The sequence below is a fragment of the Passer montanus genome, unplaced genomic scaffold (assembly GCF_014805655.1).
Source record: "Passer montanus isolate IOZ18808 unplaced genomic scaffold, ASM1480565v1 scaffold18, whole genome shotgun sequence".
Lineage (NCBI taxonomy): Eukaryota > Metazoa > Chordata > Aves > Passeriformes > Passeridae > Passer > Passer montanus.
Window position 1 is genome coordinate 13,798,650 of NW_024365381.1, and position 24,484 is coordinate 13,823,133.

General features: G+C 38.2%; 1 protein-coding gene across 1 annotated transcript; it reads right to left on the bottom strand.

The window, feature by feature from the left end:
• Nucleotides 1-1,576: 1,576 nt before the first annotated feature.
• Nucleotides 1,577-24,244, bottom strand: SPI1 (Spi-1 proto-oncogene). Its single transcript, XM_039705504.1, has 5 exons — nt 23,889-24,244; nt 17,667-17,760; nt 9,412-9,599; nt 5,512-5,659; nt 1,577-4,832 (listed from the first exon to the last, which is right to left on the bottom strand). The coding sequence occupies exons 1-5, from the start codon at nt 23,931-23,933 to the stop codon at nt 4,516-4,518; spliced, it is 792 nt and encodes a 263-aa protein (XP_039561438.1). The 5' UTR covers nt 23,934-24,244; the 3' UTR covers nt 1,577-4,515.
• Between the last annotated feature and the right edge of the window lie 240 nt (nt 24,245-24,484).

Sequence of the window (24,484 nt, forward strand, 5' to 3'; positions counted from 1 at the left end):
AATGGGACTGATTATTTGGTTTATATACAGACCTCTCTAATAGCACAGGCTCAGCTGAGCCAACTGAATTGCAATGTGCAAATTTGTTAGAGAAGAAAGGTGAAACTTGGTGAAGTTTTAGCTACTGTCACAGTTGCTTTAAAGAGCAAGCTCCTAATCTACTTGACTGTGATATATTAGTGGGTTCATTACAGTACCATTTTTATTACAAGCACTACATGTTTAACGTTTTAGTATATGGGTATGCAAAAATAAGTAAATCTGATTTGAGTGTTTAATATAAGAAGAAAAGGTGACAAGATAGCAAGGTAACTCACAAAATAAATTAGAAATAAATGCAAAATCTTGGAATTGGTACCACAGTCTGTGTCATGTCATAGTCTTTTCTATCCATAATCCATCCATTTTAAATACACAAGTATGGGATTTCCATTGAGAACATACTGTTCAGGGCATTCTCAAAGGAAAAATGTTCATTGTGTTGTCATCAGTAATAAAGCCTTTGCTATGAATTTACAATGTGCAGCTAGGGTACAAGGAAATTTTTGAACAACAGTATAAACACACGGAATTGAACTGTCATGTGATATATGTACTAGTTATGGAGCTGGCAATATAGCTTGAATTAAACTTGATGATAAGGAAGGGAATATTGTTGTGTGGAGATCCAAATGAGGGAGGAAAAAAATAGAAAGAAATGGAAGAAAGGCAAAGAGATTAAGTGATAAAATTAAAAAAAATAAAATATACTTACTGAGGAAAAGAAACCTGGCAATGTACAGAGCCTAAGCCCTGTTGTAATCACAAGTGAAGACAAACACAGATTTTAAGACTCTGTCAGTGTGTGAATCTTGAAATGAGGGTATAGAGATAAAATTTAATGAAGGAGGAGACCAAAAACCTCCAGCAGATATACTGGGATGTGTGTATGCATTTTTCAGGAAGTTTGGAGGACTCATTAAATGTGAGCTTTCAGGCATAAATTAAATAATAGCACCTTTAGCTGCAGTTCTGTCTGGTGCAGGTGAGTAGTAGTTTACATCTAGAAATGTCTAAAACTCTCTTTGACTGAGTAGAATTTAAAAATACATGCTATCTCTGTAAATTATTATAAGCAGATTATCTGTATAGCCAGTGCAATTTTTCTAACTTTGATGCCTCTGATGAACAGCTACAGGGAGTCTTATATATTGTAGGTGCAGTTCAGTATTTTGAATTTAACTCACTGATAGTTTCCTGAATAATCTTTCCACAGGAATTGACTAGGAACCACTCAGTGGCTAATAAAGCTGATTTTTAAAGCAGGCTGAAAAGGGCCAAAGATAAGTTGAATATCCAGCTGTAGTATGAACATTTGCTTTGAAAGAGGATTGATGATCTCTAACAGCAGTGGGCTGCAACATGTTCCAAGGAACTTGTCCTAATCATGGGTCATCTCTCCAAATAATAACCCCCCCGACCTTTCTTGATGACGTCTGCCTGTCTAGTACTTGGCCACCTTCAGAGAAAGCAGCTCCTCTGTAATTTTGCAGAACCTGTGATTTAGTCATATTCATTTTGGTAATTTTGTCTGAAACAGCCAAAGAGCTTCTGCTTGCATGTGCAGCTGAATGGCAAGAATTCAGCTTGCCTAGACTGCCCAGTGTCCTGAGCAGTTGGATTGTATGGCAGACAAACAGTACTCTGGCAGAGAAGCATCATCATTTGGTCTCCTTCACAGCTGCAATACATGATTATTCACTCTTTATGCCACAGATGAAAAACCTAACCAGAAACAGATGGGGAGTGAATATTTTTAGAACCAGTATTTCAAAGCATTAACAAGAGGAAGAGAAAAAGTTTTCAGCTTTGGAGATAAAATTTTAAGCCTTCTTTTTAAATTATATTCAATATTACTTTTAAAATATTTTTAATAATAATACTATCTCCCCCAAGATAATTTTTTCAGAATCTTCAATTTCCATGTTTCTTGTGGTCAAAACCAGTGTAAAATGCAAAATCTTTAATTCAAGTATAAGTAGTTGCTCTAAATTAGCATTTTATAGTAATGCACACACTCAAAAAGCTCATTTAAAGGTTCTTGTTGTTTATTTGAATGCTTATTTTAGTTTTGTATTATTTCTCCAGTATCTAATAGGATTTTATACAAGACTTGCTAGGGAAATGGAAAAATAGGTCTCATAGATCTTAGAAAGCTTTTTGGTAAGCTTGAAATGGCTTTTGTGATATCCTAAGTATCTCCACAATTAACTCACCAGTTGGCTCTTTTCAGTTATCACAGTTTTCCTGCAAGAGGAAATGATCCTTCTCCACCAAATTACAGTGTCAGAGAAGGATCAGTTCTGCTTTTGAAGCTGTGTTTGTGATAAAGATATTTTTATGAAGAGTGAATTATTACTCTAATTTTCTTGAATATCAAGTCTACAAGTCTGATGAATGCAAATGTCTTTGATATCTTTTTAATTCCAGGTCAGCAGTGCCAAACATCATCAGTACCAAGTAGAGAAGTCCTGAGTTTCCAGCTCAGCAAGAAGGAACCTTAATTGTGTCAGTGTTGGGTGTTCTAGTCTTCTCAGAACTGCCTTCAACATCTCCCATCCTGAAACTTTAATATGGATGCAGATGGAGATATCCAAGTCAAATTTAGTGAGTATTACAGTATTTGCTATAGGAAGTAAATCCTTCCAGTACAATTTTAGAAACAAAATGTCTTCTTAATATGACTCATCCTAACCCTAAGTGAATGAAAAATGATGCTCAAATTAACATGATCCTCAAGGCATAGTCACTAAAATTTGGATTACAAGATTTTTAGAAGCATGAAAGATAACTCTCTGCTAATTTTTTGCACTGACTGATATATTTATCAAGTTATGAACCAGGAATAAGAATTGGGAAGTAGTACTTTGGGATGTTTTTTAACCATGAGCTTCTTTCTTGTTTGACTCCAAAGAGATACTGTAGGCCATGATGCCAGCAGATTTTCACTTCTACAGTGAGATTGTTAGTGCAGATAACACTGACTGTGTTTAGATTTAATTTTGAAAACTCAGGTCTGTAAGAAGCTCATCACTTTTAACTATTTCTGATTTCAGTGAGGAGCAAGCTCTGAAAAAATTCAGGTTATTTAGTGATATTTGGCATGTTGTACTGCATTTCAGTATTGCTAAAAAAACCCCCTTCTCGTCATTCTCGATCTGCCTCATTTCACCTCGTCTATTTTGGGAAAGTCCTGATTTTTGAGTGATTGAAACAGTTGAGATATGTTAAATAACATTAAAACTTAAAATGCCAATTTTCTTACTGTTGCTTGAATTTACATTTAATTTCTGTGCTTGGATGTACTGGGTAAATTTACCATGATGTTTCAGGTATTGAATTATCATTTATTTTGCATTTTGAGTGTTATTTTTACAGTGCAGTTGTTATTAGTTACTATTAATTGTTTTACAGTAGGGCTTAAAATCCACGGTTAAAATCTTGAAACGTTTTTGTACTGGAATTCCTCAAACACATGATTAAACACAACTTATTTCCAAGAAAGATTCATGAGCGAGAATCAAGGTATCACTGTGGGGGGAAGGAAGACAAAAGAATAGGAGCAGGAAAATAAGTAAAACCACAGAAGAGCATGGTTAATTGATACATTCTAAATGGGATGGGGATATAAATGCAATTCTGTATACGTGACCAGAAAACATTGAACTGGCAGGGATTTTGCACAGGAAAAAACAGTGAGAAATATATACATATATGTATTTTGAAATATCCTTCAGTACTGTAGTCTCTTTCACAGTAATGTATTTCACCTTGTAACATTTGTTACTGAGTTTGACACCACTGATGATGTTTCCAGGTAAATTAAAAAGTAGCTACACTTGGATAAGGCCCTACTACCCAGTGTACCTTTTGCTCAGACACCACAGAGGAGCTGTATCTGCATAACTGAATGTGGCACATTTGGTTGTGAACTAATCATTTATTATGCAAACATCAAAACTTCATTATATCTAATTTTATTAAATATGTACATGTTATTACTATTTAAAAGAATGAGTCTCATTCCCAAGATCTGCAGACTTCTCTCTAGCTCCGAGAGCTGCGGCAGAGCCTGTATTAATGCTAGTTTAAAAGCTGGAAGCTAACGTGGTGTCACTGTGAGTGACACAGCACCACCCCTGGAGGCAAAACTTCATTGGCTGTATTTAGTTACAATACAATCAAAAAAAAAAAAAAGGAAAAAAAAAGAAAAAAAACTTTCCTGACAACAATATATTTGTACATTGTTTAAATTTCCCAACTCTGTCCAACTTGGAGGATGGAAGCAAAGAATTCTGTCATGATTAGGTTTCTCAGATGCTGAAGAAGGGAATTCGTACCAGAAACATCTGATGATAAAGGCTGTTTAAAGGCAGAGAAGGGGGCACAGGAAGCAAAGAGAAAGATGCGTCCATCTCCTCTGCTGGTATCCAGCCAGGAGCTCTCAATACTTTTCTTGCTTAGGGTCCCATGGCCTCAGTGAGGATAATGCTTCCTATCAGTGGCCCCCCTTCCCATCACCTCTCCACTAAACTGGTAGGTCAGCTTCTTCTTAACTTTCTTGACCTCCCCTGTCTTGCCATAGTTTCTCAAAGCCCGTGCCATCTTCTGGTAGGTCATTTTCTTGCGGTTGCCTTTCTGGATGCCCCAGCGATGGGCCAGTGCTTCTTTGTGTTTGGAGGAGAACTGGAATGTACCTTTCTCCTTGTCCACCCACCAAATGCTGTCCTTCATGTCCCCACTGCGGAGAAGGTCCAGAAGGAACTGATACAGACGTATCTTTTTCTTGCTGCCTGTGTGAGAATCAAAGAAAGCCAGTGGAGTATTAGTATTTGTGTGTAGTTCCTGGGTGAAACAGCAGAAAGCATCCAAGTATTCCAGCTAGCTTGGGAGACAAAATTTCTTCAGTTTGTAGCATTTATAACAATAGACTATATAACAGTGTAAGGACAAAATGTGGGTTGATATACCAAGAAGAAAAAGCAAGAATAAGTAATTCTTATGGCTAAACTTCTGAAATTAATTTGCTAATTTGAAGCTAAGTGCAAAACATTGCTTTCTCAAAACTAACTTAAACCTAATTTTGTCAGGTTATACAGAATGTGACTCTCAGATACTGAGGAAAGAGAGCTAAATATTTTTTTTTTAAACTGGTTCTTCCTTGACCTTCTTGTCTTGGTTTTCTTGGCTGTTATTAGAAATTGGAGTAGAAATGGCAAAAGCCATTTCTATTCAGGATGCCTGAATAGACAAAGCTGAAGGAGGCAGGGAAGTACATTAAGAAATGAGGTTTGAGATAGTTATGGTTGTGAGATTCAGAGGATGGGAGAGTGCAATGAATCCGGGAAGGAAAATCTTTGGCAGTGGCATAAAATACTAGCACAGCAGGTCTACAGTTTTATTCATTATCCTCATGGTAATATAACACCTGCCCACTTCATAGCTTGACAAAATCCTTCTGTTTTCACTGACCTGTTTCTCCATGCATAATTCCAGGCCCAGGGTCAACACCATCATTCTCCCCATCTGAAACCTCCAAGGGGGGGCTCTGCCTCTCTATGTCCTCCTCGTCAGAGCTGGGCTGAGGTGGAGAGAAGTACATCCGGGGCAAATAGGACACCTTTTGGAGAACAGAGTAGTAGAGGGAGAAAGCAGTGATGCAGAGAAGGGCATCAAGATTTAAAAAAGAAATGTAATGAAGAGAGGCACAGAGAAAAGAGGGGAGAAAGTTAGAGGTATGGGAAAATATTTAGTGTAATACTGAGTGACTTAGTTGTTGACATTTATAATAAATGCCATCCTATTAAGAAACACTTTCAGATAACAGTCAACACTTACACATGTACAGTGATGCACCTTTACCAGAGGGAAGGATGAATAACATTGTGAATGCCAGAAATTTCTCACATCCTATATCCTATGCAAGTAACACTGCTCCTCTTCCCCATATCTCCCCAAAGCTTGCTTTCTTCCTAATGAGTTTCTGATCCTGCTTGTCTATCCCCAGAGTGAAACTGCTTTTCAGAACAACTCTTTTCCTAACACAGACCATCTGGAGCTGAATTTGAAAGAGATGAACAGTTCTGCCTTATTATGGCTGGCTTTGGCTCTGTTGTCCTCTTCCCTTCTCAGGCACAGTGCCTCCTGACGGCACCGAAACCCTATGGGACTGCATCCAAATTTGGAGATGGGATTGTACCAGTACTAGCTTTCTCTCTTAAACTTCCCCCATGAGGAGAGGAGTAGCCTTAACACTAAGATAAGGATATATCATATCAGCCCACATTCTCTTTTCCCAAATTGCTGTCTGAAAATTCCCCATTAGGGGGGATTTTCTCATCTGCAAAGCTGGCAAGCTAGTTTTTGTGTTAAACTCTCCTGCCCTTATATAGAGGTGTTGCCAGAAGCAGTGTGGAATATACCTCAGCTCTGTAAATTCTCACTTGTGGTCTGGTTTGCTAGGAAACATGACCAGTTGGCACAAATGATTGCATCTTCTTATTTAATAGTGTGAAACAGGTCAGTCTGAGGAGCAGGGAGTAAGAACCTAGCCCCTACGTTAAAAAAACCCAACCAACATTCCCCAAACCCAGCAGCATATCTTATGCAGCTTTCATGAAATGGCACAGATAGCCCTTGAAAGGGAGCTCCTTTTGTACTGCTCTTCTCCTTCACCAGGAAGGGATGTTTTGAGCCTGATGCCCTCCCAGAGGACCCAAGATGCTGAAGTGGGCAGTGGGTGTTCATGAGTCACTCACCCTGCGCCGGGTTTGGCCGAGCGGGGCTTTTTGGGTGACTTTTGCACCACCTTGAAGTGTCCCAACCAGGCGTGTGCCAAGGGCTGGTTTGGGGCACAGCAGCTGGCAGTTAATGAGTTGGCAGATTGGCTGCAGCCGATCTGGCAGGAAGGGCAGGATTGGGCAAGAGAGCGTGTAAGCTTCCTGTCGGATCCCCAGGAGCGAAACTTCAGCCTCACCACAGCCACCCTCGGCTTTTTACAGTTAAGAAAGCTGCAGCCCCAGGGGTAGGAAGGAAGGGAGAGACTGTGCCATGGGGGAAGGGGAATGAGAAGGTGGGACAGTGTCCTACAGGCGAGGGGAACCGAGATTGGTGCCCCTGTGGAGCAAAGGGCTGTGGAAACCTGGAGTGCTTTGGGAGGTTGTGTGGGAGTAAGGAACTGCTTCTCTGGGCTGGAGGGGACAGTGGGAGGGGACATGGTGTCTTGCAGAGGCCAGCCTGGGGAGCTGAGTGAGCTTTCCCCATGCTGTCCCCACTGTCCCTGATGGCTGTCTTTGCTTACACTTCCTTTGCACCTGAACCTCAGCAAGGGTGATCAATACAGTGTCACACAGTTTTGGGGCAGAGTCACAGAGGACTGGCCCATGTGCTATAAAGAGCCAGGTTACTAATACAGTTCTGGAGAGAAAAAACTTAAGGAACTACTAGCTACTTTCCATATTCTGATGTTTTCCCAGGGTCTGTGGTGCCCATGTGTGATTTTCCTCATTCTAGAGTTCTCAGAGCTTTCCAACCTTCTCTTTCCTTCTCCCTTCAGAATGAATTTTTTATTTTATTTTAGTATTTCTGAGGCCCCTGTTGTCAGGCTAACAAAAGTTTCAAACAAATCTTGCTTCATGAACAGGTTAAACTTCAAATTTAATTTTACAAAGTAATGTGATATCAACAGAAAATTAAAGAAATATCTTTGCACATTCTTCCTTTGCTGCAACCAGCAACTCTGCCATTGCTGGACAAGCATGCTAGTTAAAAACTAGCAAATTTAGAGGAGGATTAAGACTTGCTTCCTGCTTGTTTCTTTGCCTGGGACTGTGACACACCAGAAGCTGAACTTCAGAGCATGCCAAGTACTATTTGCATGATCTATTCTAGGAATAAAAGTAATGTAAAAAGCCAAAGATCCCCTGCTGTTGAGGAAAAGAAGGGTAGTGGTGAATTCTACATACTAACATCTGCAGTTTGGTAGGGTGTGGGGCAGGGAGATCATAGTGCTCTTTATCAAAAGTTGTAAGAAAATTAGTTCCATGCCTTTCATCCTGAAATGAAAGACCATAGCTGAGTAGAATGAACGTGCATAAGCAGAAGTGCCCTCTCTTGCTTTTTGGTTGTGCTTCCAAAGACATCCCTAAAGACGCTCGTTTTCATCCTTTGCCCTTGGCCAGAGGTAATGGTTGGTCATTAGGTATTAGCAGTTGCAATGAGCAACTGAAACAACTTAAGCTTCCCACAGACTGCTGTTCCATGATGCATTTTTTATATTTGTAACTTTCTGTTCCTAATTCTTTGTTTGTATCTACATCTTATATTCTATTCCTGATTTTTTTGATGGCTTGCAGTTTCCTGTTGTCAGTGTTAACTTACTCATTCTATTTTTTCTCTTTCTTTTTGATTAACACAGTATTAACATACAATTTCAGTTTGCTTTGAGCAGAGAAACCCAAAATGCTAAGCCCATGCATGCGGTTTTTCTCACAAAGTTTCAGCAAGGGTACTGTCATATGCAGCACTGTAATCAGCAAACACTCTTTTCTCCAACTTCAGTTCTACTCTGTCTTGTATTTAGGACATTTCTTGTACATTGGGAAACTCTTTAGCACAAGTTCTTCCAGCTTTCTTACTGCTCCCAGTAATGACTTCGGGCATATTCTTGTAGGATCAAGAGTGATTTCCACATCTGCTGTGCTTAATGTCTTTGCAGTATGATGGAACACCTTATAATGTCAGCTTCAGTGAGAATTCAGTGGTGCTTTGGTGACTACTGCATAGTGGAATTTACAGGGAAATGCCTGGCTTAATGTAAAATCTGAGCAAAGCCAAGACAGTGTGCTTTGGCTTGTGACTTATTTACTCCCAGACAGAAGCACAAGAAAGGTCTCCTCAGCCTGTGGTAGAATTGTCAGTGACTTTGTTAGCATTTCTCATACAAGTCATATAAAACTGTCAGCATTCCTATGAAATATTTAAAGCTTTACTACTACTTCAAAGCTCTGAATTACTTCTTAATAGTCACAGGTACCATTTCTATGATGATACAAAGTTTATCAGCTCCAGTTTATCCACAGAATTGCAAATCAGTTGATTTTCATTCCAAATGAAACAAAAATTGAAATTCCAAACACCTCCACAAAATGCAGCTCTCTTTCTAGACAGTGTGGGGAGCATGATTTCTCATTATCCAGGTAAAAAGCATGTTTAAAATACAATTTGTCCTGAGAATGAAGAGCTTTTCATGCCCTAAGAACCTGAGTAAATAATTCCAGAAGCGTCTTTCACTTAATAGCATGCATTCCTAATGTATTGTTTTCTTTACCATTAATTTCCATCTGAAGTTCTGAGCAGGGTTGGTAACCATACCTGATGGTTGAGTCCAATGTGTGTGGTTGGGATTGCAGAATCCAAGACGTGCATTTGCTCGATCTCCATGTGCCTGTAGAGCTGCTGCAGCTGGGGAGGCTGCACACTCTGCAGCTCTGTGAAATGGTTGTCTCCAAAGGTCTCGAATTCACTGTGCATGTGGTGTGGATGGTATTCCCAATAATGATCTGAAGAAAGTAAAAAAGGATTGTCCGTCACTACAAGATGGAAAAACATGGCATTTGCCTGTCTTTCATTGATTCTTGCTCCTGTCACAGCCCTCTCCGAACCACTCCTGTTGGCCTGTTTGTCTCTGCTCTCTACAGATCCCTGTAAAGTCTCTTCCCCTAATCTCATAAATTCCTGTGACTGGGAAGTATTACTTAGGCCACTCTGAGTAGGAAAATACTCTCAGATAGTGAGATGGATTTAAGTGATAATTTAACACAAGATGCAGAAGATGTTAATGCTGGCACTTTTCTCAGGAAGAGACCATATCAAGTTCCAAAACATTGTCATTCTTGAGTCAACAAATTCTACTGATTTACACACTGTCATATTCTTATTACACTCTTCCTCCTGGCATGGAAATGAGGAGGTGGAAAAAGTGTAAAGATTATTCTGCAGCTATTTTTAGTCTTTATTTTACTATGCTAGCAACATTTCAGGAATGTTGCAGAAAGGGCACTTTTCTGTATTCTTCCTGCTGTTTTGCTAAATCACGCATTTTTAAGTGGCGATACTAGAGAATAAAAGGACAAACACGTGGAAATCTGGTATACACTGTATACAGGAAGGCTAAATTCTAATGCAGACTCTTTCTCTACTTTTTTTATCTCTTCAGTACATTTGAAATTTCTGTGATAATTTGGATTTTTAAAAAAATATAAAGAAGTACTTAAATAACCACTATAATGTTTCCTTATTCATTTATCTTTGAAATTAAATTCCATATCATTCTCAGTTTTAGATTTCTGGCTTTTTTAGTTCAACATAAGCCTCCAGCTTTTTAGAATGTTGTATTTGCTGCTCAAAATTTAAAATTTTCTACAAGAAATGTGAAGTATTGCTAATTGTATTTCTCATATACAATAGCTGCATGCATAATTTTGCACATATTTATGTGCAACCTGTTTTTAAAATCTGTGTCAACACTACATCCTCTGCTCTCTCTGAGCCTGGAACTAATCTTCCAGCGTTCATCTTTTTGTGTATCACTTTATACATGGCTGAATTTTTTTTTTATGATATTCTGTGTAACAATTCTAATTTATATCTTACCATTCCACATTCTCTTCACTTATTAAATTATTTTTTAAAATTCTGTTCTCCCCTTTACATGTTTTCACACTGCTGTCAACTCTTACCATCTATTTCTAATTATGCCTTAAGCTAGTATCAGCTCTGAGTCTTTCAGTGTAAATCAGTATATTCACCCCCCTATTCACACTTGTACACTCCTCCAAGCTCCCTCCCAGCTCTTGACATCCTTCCAATAACACAATAGACAGACTTGAACATGCTTCTCTAAATGTAGTTAAATTTATTGAGGAAAAATTGTCTTGTTCTGCAATATATGCTATTGTGCATGACATCTGGATATTAATGTGCTATGAATATTTTTCTTAAATATTAAGTTAGTTTTTTTCCTTATCTCCTATCTCCTCATCCTTCCCCATTTTTGCTTCAAACAGTTAAGTGTAATCACGTTGAGGATTTGAAATCCAGGGGTGTGACTTTGAATGTGGCTTCTTTTAGAGTGCACTCAGTGATAGGTTTATACCAAGCACACTTCTACCTGAGAAGCTGTAAGCTCTTTCATCTGCCTTTGTGCTCAGGCCTGCAGAAATTTATTTGGAGGCTCTATGAGATCATTTATGACACCAGCACTACTTTTTTGTCCTTTCTGCTTTCCTATTCATGAATAAACCTCGTCACTGCATGTGAAAGGGGTGGAAATGTGCTTGTAAAAACATCCAGGGAGCTGCTGCATTACTTTGTCTTCACTTGGTTGTATGGCACTTTCTATGGGCTATGTATGGATTTTATAGCCCTAAGAAAATTACAATGCACAGTAGCACTTCTTCATGTTGCAGTTCAAGACAAAAAATTCAGTTTCTAGTGTAAAAAAGTGGGGTTTATGGATGCAAAGGACTCAGGTGTTTTTATATCCACATCTACTTCAACCCAGGAAACAGCAGAGTGTGTGAGTTGAAATCCATAATTTACCTAAGGCTGTGTCCTGGTAGGAAGCTTTGAAACTTTCAGTGTGAAACCTGTCCATTTAGTTGGAACACTGAGCCACACTAACTCATGTTTCCTCTGGGTTAAATTAGTGCAGATTTCTCTAAGCAGAGCCAACCCTTGAGGTCACATATACCATGGGCAGCCCTGCATATTAAATTGTTGAGAATACATCCCAGGAATAATCTAAACTCTTGTTCCTTTCAGTGATCTGGCTCTGCTTGAGGTGCAGAAAGTGCCCTGTCAGAGGGCAATGTATATTCCCAAAGATCCCTTGTCACTGATAATCCACAACAGCAAATGAGATCAGTGCATAACTGGGAGGATGACAAAGCCCACGAAAAAGTCTCTGAGGCTGTCAGTGGCAGGTCTTCAGCTGTGGAATGTCTTACTAGCAGCAAATATGGTGGCCAAGAGAGAACAAAGAGCATTTCCAACCTGCATAGCCATGAGTATCTGGGCACCCTCTAGGCAGTCTACTTCTACTTCTGATTATTTTATATTCTTTTTATCAGCAGTTAGGTTTTTATGCTTCAAGATACTTCTTTGTTTTTTGGAGCCTATGAAAAGGTTACTGTTGCTCCAGAACTGTTATAACTTTTCCCTTGGCAGATTAACTAGCCCATGGAACACCATTTATGCATATTCATGCTAATAACTAATTAGTAATTATCATATTAATTACTAAATTAATTTTTGATAGAATCAGATGTTGTAAAAATAAAGTAATAAAATAATACTATTAACACAGCATATAGGATTTAAAGTAATGACATAATAGTATTACACTACCAAAAAATCTACATCAGAAATTACTTCAACACAAACTGATGTTCAAATGTTCAAGTTGTGATAGGGAGCAAAGTCCTTGTTCTTTCCAAAATATCTATAATTTCCCAGTAATCCTTAGGAAAAACAATATTGGTTTAGTAACATTAGAAGAGAAATTGCAAATCTGTCTCCACAAGTCCTTCTTTAGTTAACCATCCTGGCTAAGTTACTGCATATGAAAATAAAAAAAGAAAAATTTAAATATCTGCAGATATTTGAATTACCAGAAACTCTCTCCTTCTATGCTCTCTGTTAGTGTTATGTCAGTTACACATACCAATTTTGTTCTTTTCTCTAAAACATGAAGGTGGAAGGAAGAAAAAAGATAGGAGATAAAAATTCTAGAAATGGAAAGTGCCTGTTCTTTGGGTAAAGGAAAATGTCATTAAAAGCCAAGCTATACCTACACAATGGAGTCATTATGAGAAATTTCATGTGAAGTGAAAGAGGATGTGAAAAGAATTCTCTCTTACAGAGACATGGAGATTATGTTTGTTTTGGTCCTGTATGTAGTGAAAGGTTAGAGGAAGGACAATAATGAATTCTGAACTCCCTCCCATGACAGAGGGGATGTTAGCCTGTTGGGAAGCAGCAGCTGACCTAAAGGCATTGTGTTAATATTCACCATGGAGGTAGAGCCTCACTCCACAGGTGAGAAAACTTGACTGAACGTTTTCATGCACCTTCTCATCACTGTAAATTGCTTTGCTCCTGTTTTAGTAGATGAATAATGGTGGAACCAGCTCTCAGAATGCACAACGGGCTCTAGGCAGGTATTTGTAACAAATGTGGAGCAAGGGGCTGAATGTGCATGGTGCAGTGCCAAGGGGAGCAGCCTCCCGAGGCAGCTGTGGAGCTGAGGGCTCTGCAGCAGCTGCTGCAGGGCTGCGCTGCCAGCCCGGCCCGGCGCCTCCGCCGCTTCCAGCACCTGCTGGACCGGGAGAGGGCTTCCTCCACTGCCCCACACTGCACAGCTCACAAGTTCCCAGTGTGTTTTGCACATCTCAAAAAGCAAGTCAAGGAAAAAAGCCATAGAGGAAATGGGAAAAATATTGAAGGACACTGGAAACTCAACATCTTGCTCAGACACTACAGAATCACTCTTGAGAAGAGTGCTGTGGTCCTGGGCAGAGCATCAGTCTTATCTAAAACAATCTTAGAATCTCATTAACTGTCACTTTACAAATCAATTTAATTATGCCAAATGTTCAAAAGCCTATGGGTCAGGCATCAAATCATGAGAATAGCTTTGAAAGGAGGGGATTTTTTAATGAAGTTCGGAATTCTTTCTCTTTTTTTTTTCTGTAGCATTTAAGATTAAGGTTCACATGTTTGGACTTTCCCAGCCCCGCGGGCACAGCCGCTGCAGGGCTGCACTGCCAGCCCGGAGAGGGCTTCCTTCACTGCCCCACACTGCACAGCTCGCAAGTTCCCAGTGTGTTTTGCACATCTCAAAAAGCAAGTCAAGGAAAAAAGCCATAGAGGAAATGGGAAAAATATTGAAGGACACTGGAAACTCAACATCTTGCTCAGACACTACAGAATCACTCTTGAGAAGAGTGCTGTGGTCCTGGGCAGAGCATCAGTCTTATCTAAAACAATCTTAGAATCTCATTAACTGTCACTTTACAAATCAATTTAATTATGCCAAATGTTCAAAAGCCTATGGTTAGGCACCAAATAATGAGAATAGCTTTGAAGGGAGGGGATTTTTTAATGAAGTTTGGAATTCTTTCTCTTTTTTTTTCTGTAGCATTTAAGATTAAGGTTCACATGTTTGGACTTTCCTTCCCTTCTGTGTGGGCTAACAAAATCAAAGCTGAGATTTGTAAATGGTCATGTTACGCCACGATGCAGGACAAAAATAAAATCCCAGATCATGAAATCTAGTAAGTTCCATGAGGCTAGCAAAAAAGTGAACAAGGGTCAGCACTCAGCTTCATACAAAAAGTGATTTTAAACCTGTAATGTTTGGTGATAACACAGATCTGTAGCATTTAAGATTAAGGTTCACATGTTTGGACTTTCCTTCCCTTCTGTGTGGGCTAACAAAATCAAAGCTGAGATTTGTAAATGGTCATGTTAGTCCAGGATGCGGGACGCAAATAAAATCCCAGATCATGAAATCTAGTAAGTTCCATGAGGCTAGCAAAAAAGTGAACAAGGGTCAGCACTCAGCTTCATACAAAAAGTGATTTTAAACCTGTAATGTTTGGTGATAACACAGAGACAAAGCTGCAGTGGAATTTTGTAATTGCAAAGATTGCATTAGTGTTACAAAATATGCTGTTACACTTACAGACTTACATGCTCAGGGTAGGGTGATGGGCTAATACATGACCACTCAAAGCAGCTTCTGTCCAGCATGACTGTGCCTCTGTGTTTACTATAGTATTTAAAACAGAGTTACACTGCAGTACAGAAAATAATCGCACACAATGCTTGTGGTGATGAGCATATCATGTTGTGGTTTTACTTGTTAATTTCAGTGTTGACTTATAGGAAATTATTTTCTAAATATTATTCACTAGTGGAACAGATCTACAAAATTTTTTGTGGACTTTACTACCTATTTGTGTAAATAAGTAAGTAAGGCATAATAAATAATGCGTAAAGGTTTCCTTCAGTACTATATTTGAGGAAAAGGGACAGTAATGCATGTAGCACAAATCTACAGATTCAGACATTGCCATCTCCCTTTCACAAAATAATTTTTCCAGCACTGAGAGAGAGGTTGTCTGACACTTCAGGAAACATTCCTGTTTCTTTAACAATCCCTTGTCAACAAAATCAAAATTATTATACTGTCTAGTGACATCTATTTGCATTAACTGGTAGTATTGAGGTACATAGGGGTACTGAGTAGACCTGCAAAATTATTTTCATGTATTGTCAGTGGTCTCACTATACCCCAAGGTGAACTTCTCTCTCACAATTCTGTTCTTATTTTTTCTTTTTATCCTCCTATTTAATCAGGTTCTTGTGTCTTTCACTGCTGTTACTGCAGCATCATTTTATTCCTTTCCCCCTCACTTTTTCAATCATTGAAAATTTTTATCCACTTTGTTCTGAGCACTTAGTACATATTTCTAAATGCACTTTTTGGCATCCTTTTCCTGCTCTTCTCCCTAATCAGGTTCTTGTCTCTTTCACTGCTGTTACTGCAGCATCTTTTTATTCTTTTCCCCCCTCAATTTTTCAATCATTGTGCCTTTATCCACTTTGTTCTGAACACTTATTATATATTTCTAAATGCACTTTTTGGCATCCTTTTCCTGCTCTTCTCCACGGCTGTCCTCAAGACTCTATACTTCTGTCATGCAAACAAAATGAAAGCCAAAGTTGGGTTTTTCAGTGTTTATCAGAAAGAAGGAAACTACAATAACTTGTGGGTTTTAGTCTCCATCTGTATTTTTCGGTTGTTCATTGCTGTTTTGGACTGTGAGCAATTCAGGTCAGCACAGGGCACAGATATTTATACACAACCAACTATATTACAGGTGCTTTCATAAATTAAAATTTCATTGAAATGTGCAGGCTGGGTTTAGGTTGCATCTTCCTTAAGTACTTACTGTAGAAGTTAAAATGTTTTGGGGGTCTTTAGGACAAGTGCAGAACAACTTTAGGAACAGAAAAATTTCTGTTTAAAGTGCATGTTTAGGTACTGCTTAGGCTATAACTCATATAGGTCACTACCCAGGTTTTGTTGTGTTCATCTTGATGAGTAAAATCATGCTAGTGATCTGAGAAGTGTAGCTTAGAAGCAACCTTTCAGAAGAAAAATGGACAGTAAACCAGATGGGGTGATAAAATGGTGAAAGATAAAGGGAAGTTTTTGCTTGAGGTAGGCTAGACTTAATGACAGAAAAGTTATTTCCCAGTGCTTTTTTCCTACATGGCATATTTTATATTTATTGTTTAATTGTCACAATTGCCTTTTGAGATAATCAATGTTATCCTGTTTTATGAGTGTGCAAACAGATATGGGGTATAGTGTAAAAACCCTGAATTTCCATGTGGAATTTGATTAATGAGACTCGACAGGTGCCATGAGATAACTTATAAAAACTGAATTAACTCTTTGTCTTCAGGTGTTAAGAATATCATAGGTGTTTCCTGAATGAAGTGTAGAGAACAAATTTGGGTAGGAATCTCTTTCAGCTAAATGCTCAGAATGATCTTACTCAGTAACTCACTGCTCTTTTGTTGCCACAAAACAGTGCTGTGCTATGATTAGCTCGTGTCTGAAATTATAACAGCAATGGCTGTAGTTGCTGTATCAGGGGGGTTCTTTCAGGGAAACTCCAGGACCTGCAGGGACTGCCACCACTGATGCAGTAGAACGGTGCTTTTCCTTCCTGAGTCAATATTGACTCTGGTATTTCCAGGGTGCTGTTGCCGGACCATTGTATTGCACGGGACACAAAATTCACAATGCAAGACTCCTGCCTCTGCATTGATTTAGAGTCCAGTGCTTAGACAACACTAAAATATAGGCACCAAAGCTTTGAAATCACATACATAAATTGAAGTAATAAATAATCATACAGCATTTTTACCTTGAGTTATGCTTATGCACAAACAGCTACAAGGAAGTTTTACACAGATTTAGAGACAGGAAGTACTTGGGTGTACTGGAGGAAGAGTGAAAGTTAAAGTTAGGTGTGGCAGCATGCAATAGAGATCAAAAGAAAGAGAAAAATATATGGAGTTGAAAAAGGCTAAATACCAAAGAAACCGAAGCACAAATAGATTATCTAGGACCTAAGTGAAATGGGAGTTGGACATGGGAACACAAGAAGAGGAATACAGTGTTGCAAATCCAGGTTCTTAAAAAGTTGAGAAGCAAGCTGAATGCTTTTGATCTGCAGAGGAAAATAAAAACACAGTAAAGATAATGAAGGATAGAGATCATGAGATCCCACTTTCCTGGGAACTTTTGCATCATAGAGTGGTTTTTAAAACGCTCTTTCAGAGAAACCATGTTACAGTTGCTGGGTTGGAACAAATAATATAATAATATTATATTATTAATAAAAATTTTTGTTCTTGGTTCAGAAATGTGTTCCTATACATTATAGATCTCAGCAATAAACTTGTTATTTTCTTGTATGTCCTAATTCCATTTCCTGTGGTAATCCATGAGACTTTGTGCTTCAGGGAGATATTTTTTGACTTACCACCATGACTCTCTCCATCACTGTTGAGATACTGGTAATAGTCATGGGGCTGTCGGTAGAGGTCTGACTCATAGGGTACCATATCTTCAGAGGGCTGTAAAAAGAAGAGGAATTTTTAGAACAGTAAGTTTACACAAATCCTTTCCAAATTATTCATATTGTTAGTGAAGGGCTGATGCCAACCCATTTTATACTGCTTAGGGAAAGAAAGGGGAGACTTCAAGCTATTACTGAATCAGCAGAAATAAAATGTGTGACACCAAACACTGGTTTTGGGGGAAAAAAAAAAAAAAAGAAGAGTAATCCCAGTAGAAAAGAGACCCAGCCTGTGTAGCAGAACTTGTCCAGTTGTAATAAAGACACCCCTTCACTCCAGCCTTCTGAGGATACTGCTTTTGAGCTGTTGTAGATATTAGGCACAAGTAAAGGTGAAATGTTTTCTTTGTGACCTGTTGGATGCTTAGCTGTAGAATTGGAGTCTTCTCTATCTTCTCAAAACAGGTGACATAGGGTAACTTGCCCACTTCTCTTCCTCCTCAGGCCTACTATTCCAATTTCAACACTGAGTAAGATCTTATGTTGTCACAATAAAAGCTGTTTATTATTAGTTGTGCACAATTTTGATGCTTCATTTAATATTCCTTCATGTTTATTTCCAGAATAAGAGTTAGAGAAAGACAGTCTCTGTCATGCCGTTTTGTTAAACCTTAGTCCAGTTAAGTTTGTTACAGTGTTTCCTTCCAATCCAAACAAATTCTTGCACTGCCAACAGCAAAGAACTCAACCACCTTCTTGCCTTTTTTTGGAAAGGAAATGACTTCAAGTATTTCTAGGTGTTAATAGGAACATTTCACTTCTATTAATGACTCCATCATAACTAACTTTGAATATTTACAAATATTTAGAATAACAAATATTGATAATTATATGATGGGCATATTTCTTGTGTTATATTTCATATGTCTATCTGTATGTCCCAAATCCTTTCCCTCCATGAACCTGTCACATTTTTGGAACATCTGCATTTTTTAAGTTTATGCTGTGGTAACAGCATGACAGAAATACAGGACAGCTTCTCTTTTTCTTACTCCCCTGGACTGCTTGAGAAATGGAACCTAAGGTAGCAGCTGCCACTAAAATCCAGATGGAGGTGGTAGATAAGCAGCTAGCAAAAGGAAAGGACTTTTTTTTTCTGGTTTCTTTAATTCTTCTGGTTAACTCCTTCAGTTCATTCTGTTGGAATTTGGATTTGTCCCTTTCTGAGGATTAAGATGTTAGAACACATACCAAAAATTCCTCAACAAAACACTTTCAGAAATTACTTTGGAATTGGTAAATCGTTAGCAGCAGCCATGTGTTCTATTAGTGTGTCATTAAAAGGCACTGGTAAGACTCTCTAAAACTTTGTGACTTCCAGCACACACACTAACTGGGAGTCAGATCCATGGAATATTTAAGGCCTCAGGAGAAAATCCATCACCTGGCTACAAGCTCCAGAGAGAACCATGGTGGTGGATAATTGCTTTGGGGAAATCTTGAGAAGATGATAACCCACAGTAAAGGCTTTCTAAGGGAAAGACTACGGAGAAGGGATAAGTCATCATTTAATTGCATCCACAGCAGGAATACCAGTGACAGGACTCTTCTCTGGTCTCCGGAGCTGTACTGTAGGTACAGTCTCACCTTCCAAATCTGTGTGATTACAACAGAATTGCTCTTTATTCACACCGAGATACAATGGAAAGTATAACATGTTTTCCAGATTTCAGGGGGGTGGTCAAAAATCAGTACTGCATGCATTTCCTCAATGTTTCTGCTTTTTCTCTATATATTTTCTTGGTATTCTCTCTGGTTATATGTATTTACTTATCTTCATTCCTTCCACCTTTGGTGTAGTCTGATCCCTGACAAGAAAAAGTAATGAGACCGTATTTTGCTTTCTTTAGGATAAAATTCTGAATGGAATTTCTCCTTTTCATTATCTTTGCAAATTAGTTCATCCCACTCCTTTATTTCCTTTCCCTAAATATATGGTTCCTGTTAAAATATAAACTCATACCTTCATATTAAGAATTTTAATTATTATGTTACAAATTTTCAACTAAATTTATAATTAATATCATAAATTACTATAATTCAAAGGAAAGCATTGATGTTCTGTGAAAGAGGAAATGTCAACATCTAAATGGAAAATGCATATCATACTAGCTGGGAAAAACAGAGGTTAAAAAGTCATATAAATGTACATTGTTTGAAAGAAAAATCTGTTTCTTCTCAATTGAAATACTAGAAATTGATAGAAATTATTAAGAAGTTAATATTTAAATGCATAGAAGTTTTAAACGCTGATAACTATTTAGCCCATAATAAACTAATTTAGAAAGAAATCAGTATCCTGTCAATCTAGACTTAATTCACTAAAATTTCCACTGATACAACAAGCCATCTATCACGCATATCTTTACAGAAGTATACATAAGTCCAAAAGAAGATTAAAAATACACATTTTAAGCAAGAAAAAGAACGTTTGGCTTTTCCTAATTGTGCTTTCCTTTGTTGTCTTCTCTCAGTTTCCAAACTCCCCCACTTCCGACCAATATACATTAACAGGCAATAGTGTCTCACAGTCTGACAGCTGAGAATAAAATATTTTACCATTCAAAAGCTACTTTTACAGTTCAGATGTGTATTCAGTGACCAGAGCTAAAGGGAGGTGTGTTAAATAGACTCTTAAAACAATGATTCCCTTAATATTTACAGATCTGACTGACTACAGAGTTGCAGATACCCAACATCTAAAAACTATTTTACATAGGGCATTGGGGTACTATAAACTCTCGTTTGAAAGTCTGGGGCTTAAAATTTCTTTATTATGGATTCTTGGAATTTTTGTCCTTGGATTTGTTTCCTGTCCAGCGATCCTTTTGATAAAATATGTGTTTGTATATCCTTGTTAACTCATGCAACTGGACCGATCCATCCCCACAAAGGACTTGTAATGCCACTGCTTTCTATCTTGGTGTCTGATCTTCAAGGGCACAGTAACTAACACAGCAAGATGTATGTAAAATATTTAAAAGTCTACTTATCATAAACCTAATCAGATGGTGGTTAAAGGACACAGAACAGCATGTATTCTCTCTGATTATCCTATGGGAAAGTGGGATATTTCCCTCTATTTATTAGAGAGGCTATTTTCAATAACATGTTTTTAATTGCTTTCTGGTTTTTTGGGGTGTGGTTTGTTGTTTTGGTTTTTTTTTTTTTTAAGAAAAGTTTCTTTAGAAATGTTTTCTCTAATTAGAGAGAAGAGGTTTCACCATGTACTGCTGTTGCCTCTTGTGTCAATCTTTACCCACTTGCCCTGTCCTTCTCTGGAACCTCCCCACCCACACCCATTTCATCATCTTCCTGACAGCTCTTCCATGACACTGAACTGTTTTGTTACTCCTGACAAAAAGCAAAGAATAGCTTATGTTTAATATTTAACTGATGTCAATGGCCGTTTGTTCTATCGGTTGTTTCCATGAAAAAGAATGACTGAAATCTTTGTTAGGATCCCATAGCTGTGGTCTAAAGTTGGTATCTCCTTCCATGCATGCCACGGGATGCAGTGCACTATCTAAGACAGTATTCTACTCTCAAGTAAGAGGTCAACAAACAATACTTTCTGTCACAGACTTTGATAAATGAGGAGTGGCCTCAGTCTTCCATCTTTGCCCTGAAACTTGAGGGAAAAGCCACAAAAGCAGGCAGAGAAAGCTCAGTTGGCATTGGTTAAGAGAGACACATTGGACTCGGCTGAATAGCAGTATGAAAATGTTGTTATTCCCCAAGACTTTGTCAGATGATTCCAGGGAATTGTAAAATCACTAAATGCTGATCTGTTTGTTGTCTTGATAAAACTATTCACTGGCATGTGATTCAAAATACTTCAGACAATTTCCAGTGATGTGCTGCTGAGACAAACTTTAAGGCCAAGATTAACTTTATTTCCTTGGAAAAAAATTACAGTATAACTATTTTAGAAAAGATGAGTAAAAATATTAGCATGATTACTCATTGGGCCAGCCTCACTGGACCGTGTTGACAGTGCAGTTATGTGGAACAGAAGACTTTGGTGGGGCATTTTTGCTCTCATGCAAAAATACTTCATTCAAAGCTGCGATTTCTACAGGTGGCCACTTAAGGATTCATATAAAACTGGAACCCTCTTCAGGCAAAGATGTTTGACTTAATCATGTTTTGATCCATAACACAACTGAGTTCTATCAAGCACTAGAAGACACAGACCCAGTCTGCAGAATTTTTCCCCACAACATTTCTAATTATCAGAGGAAGATGCAGTACTCCCAAACAATTTAAAAAGTGTTTTCCTACTGAAGGATAAGAATTTCCTAGCCCAGGCTAGAGAAGGCAGTTACTGACCCACCCTCAACTGAACAGGGAAGGGTGGAGGAGGGAAGTGTTGCTGCAACCCCTGCCTAGAAACAGGCTCGTGTCTCCCCATTGAAAAAGTCCCAGGAGACAGATTTGTAGGACTCTAGCTGGCAGTGCTCAAAGTGCACTTAAAGAAATTTTGAAAGTACAAACCACAAAATTATTAATTTTTTGACAGTTTAATCACAAAACAAAAAAAAAATCAAATCGCTCCATCAAGAGCTTCAGTAAGACGCAATTGGGATTTCACTGCCAATCGTATCACTCATCTGAGCACAGTTCAGACAGATTATTAACTGCAACACAAATTAGAATACGGGCCAAACTGTGTTAGATTTTCACTCAATTTATTCAACATATGTCCTGGAATTCAGCGCTGGTAAAAAAGGCAGAAAACTTGGCTATGAGTTAATCAGTGGACAGAAAATTAACAGCCGGGGTTTATTTCCAATGGAGATGCAGTTTTCTGGGGTAGCTAAGGACAAGGTTTGTGTTTCTTTTGTGTTTATTTTTTTTAAGCCCAACAAGTAGCATACTGAGAAATCCCTAGATACGTTTTTTTTTGAGCTCATTTCTATTCAGATTTTTATTCTGTTGTACTTACAGGCAACCCATTGGGAAATTCTGTATATTTAAGAAAAAATATTTTTAGAGTCTCCTCAGCCTTTGGGTAGATCAGTGATTTCAGGGGCACTGATGATAAACTGAGAAAAGAAAGGGCATCCCCCAAAAATAAGATAAATACTTTCAGTCATCATGAATTTTGAACATGACAAGAATTCAAGGGGCAACCTTTCTGGATGGAAGATGTCTTTAGTCTTCATTAAATGGGACAAGACAAAACCAAAACTTGATACAAGTTTATGTTAAAAACCCCTTGGATCTGCATTGTCTCCTTCTGTTCTCTGACACATGTATAGCATTAATGCAAGACATCTACCACATAAAAAGCCAAATGAACCACCTTATCTGACACCTCTTCAGCTTCTACAAACTTAATGAAATCTAATTAAGTCCTCTTGTACCCATTCTGCTTAGAGATTTCCTATTAAGCCTGTTTTCTGAACAAGTTAGTGACATTATTTTTTTCATAAATAAGATTTTTTTTTAACTCACTGTACGACAAATTACAGCAGTGCGACAATGCTTCAGAGTTAAGGAAAGCATTAGACCTGCCCCATAAGCACGCAGAAAAATTTATACCTTAGAGAAAACATTGAAAGACTCAAATAAAGACCGTAGGTTTTTTTCCCTATTTGCCAATTGCTTTTTCACAGTCAGTGAATTTGAGAGAATTCAAGAAAACATTAAGTTAAAAACTAAAATGTCATCATTGGACACAGTCCTATAATCTGCAATATGTAAATCAACATTCAACAACTCTTCTCTCACAGATTAGTAGGCAGTTAAATACATAAACTCTGTCAGAGACCTCAGAGGATTAAGAATTACAATCTGAAGAAAGACGGCTTTTATATCATGTAGGTGGCACTGAAGAAGAGAGATTTACTGACTTGCTATAAACATCCTGTACAAAAATACCATCCATTTAATCTGTGAAAACAAATGGAGATCAAAATCTGATACAAGTTTGGGGAGGAAATGTTAATTTCCCTTTCATTGCAGTGTTGTCACTAGTTTTATATATTGACCTAAGCCAAACTTCCTGGCATTACAAATACAGACCAAAACAGAGATATTCTCAAATAACAAAACCTGGTTTACTCTGCCTTTTGCTACTGAACCCAATGATCCATATTACAAATAAATCCATATACTCACAGGGGGAATAAGGGGAAATCCTTCCATCTTGCAAGCTTGCAACATTCAGCCAACTTCTGAGCGAATTTTTCTTAATTCAGTTTTCAAACATCCAGAATAACTGACTTGCAAAAAATCATATTTTAAAAATAGGGGGGAAAAAAGAAAAATAAAGAAAAAAGAAAAGAAAAAAAAATTAAAAAGCGAGATCCTTGGACTCCGTGAAGTCCCTCAGCAGTGGTGGATCTCAGGACAGGAGGACCCTAACAAGTTTTCATAGTTTGCCCTAAAAGGGTCTGAGGTGAACTTCTTCCCGAGTTGTATGCGAAGTTCCTGATTTTATCAAATGTCTGTAGAAGGCAGATAGGCCTTGGGTCTATCAGTGCGCTGTGACATCACACTTGAGCCAGTTTGCATAAATCTCATTTCAGGGAGCTGTGGCGCTGCAGCAGGAAGTCTGCCCCAGCCATGGACAGGTGCTTTGCTGTACAATCAGCAGCCCAGAGCCTGCATCAACAAGCAGCACTCGGGGGAAGGCTGTGTGCTTCCCACTGCACATGAACCAGAACCATGGTGCTGCTCTCAGGTTTAATAAGAGATCATAGACACAGTCCTGA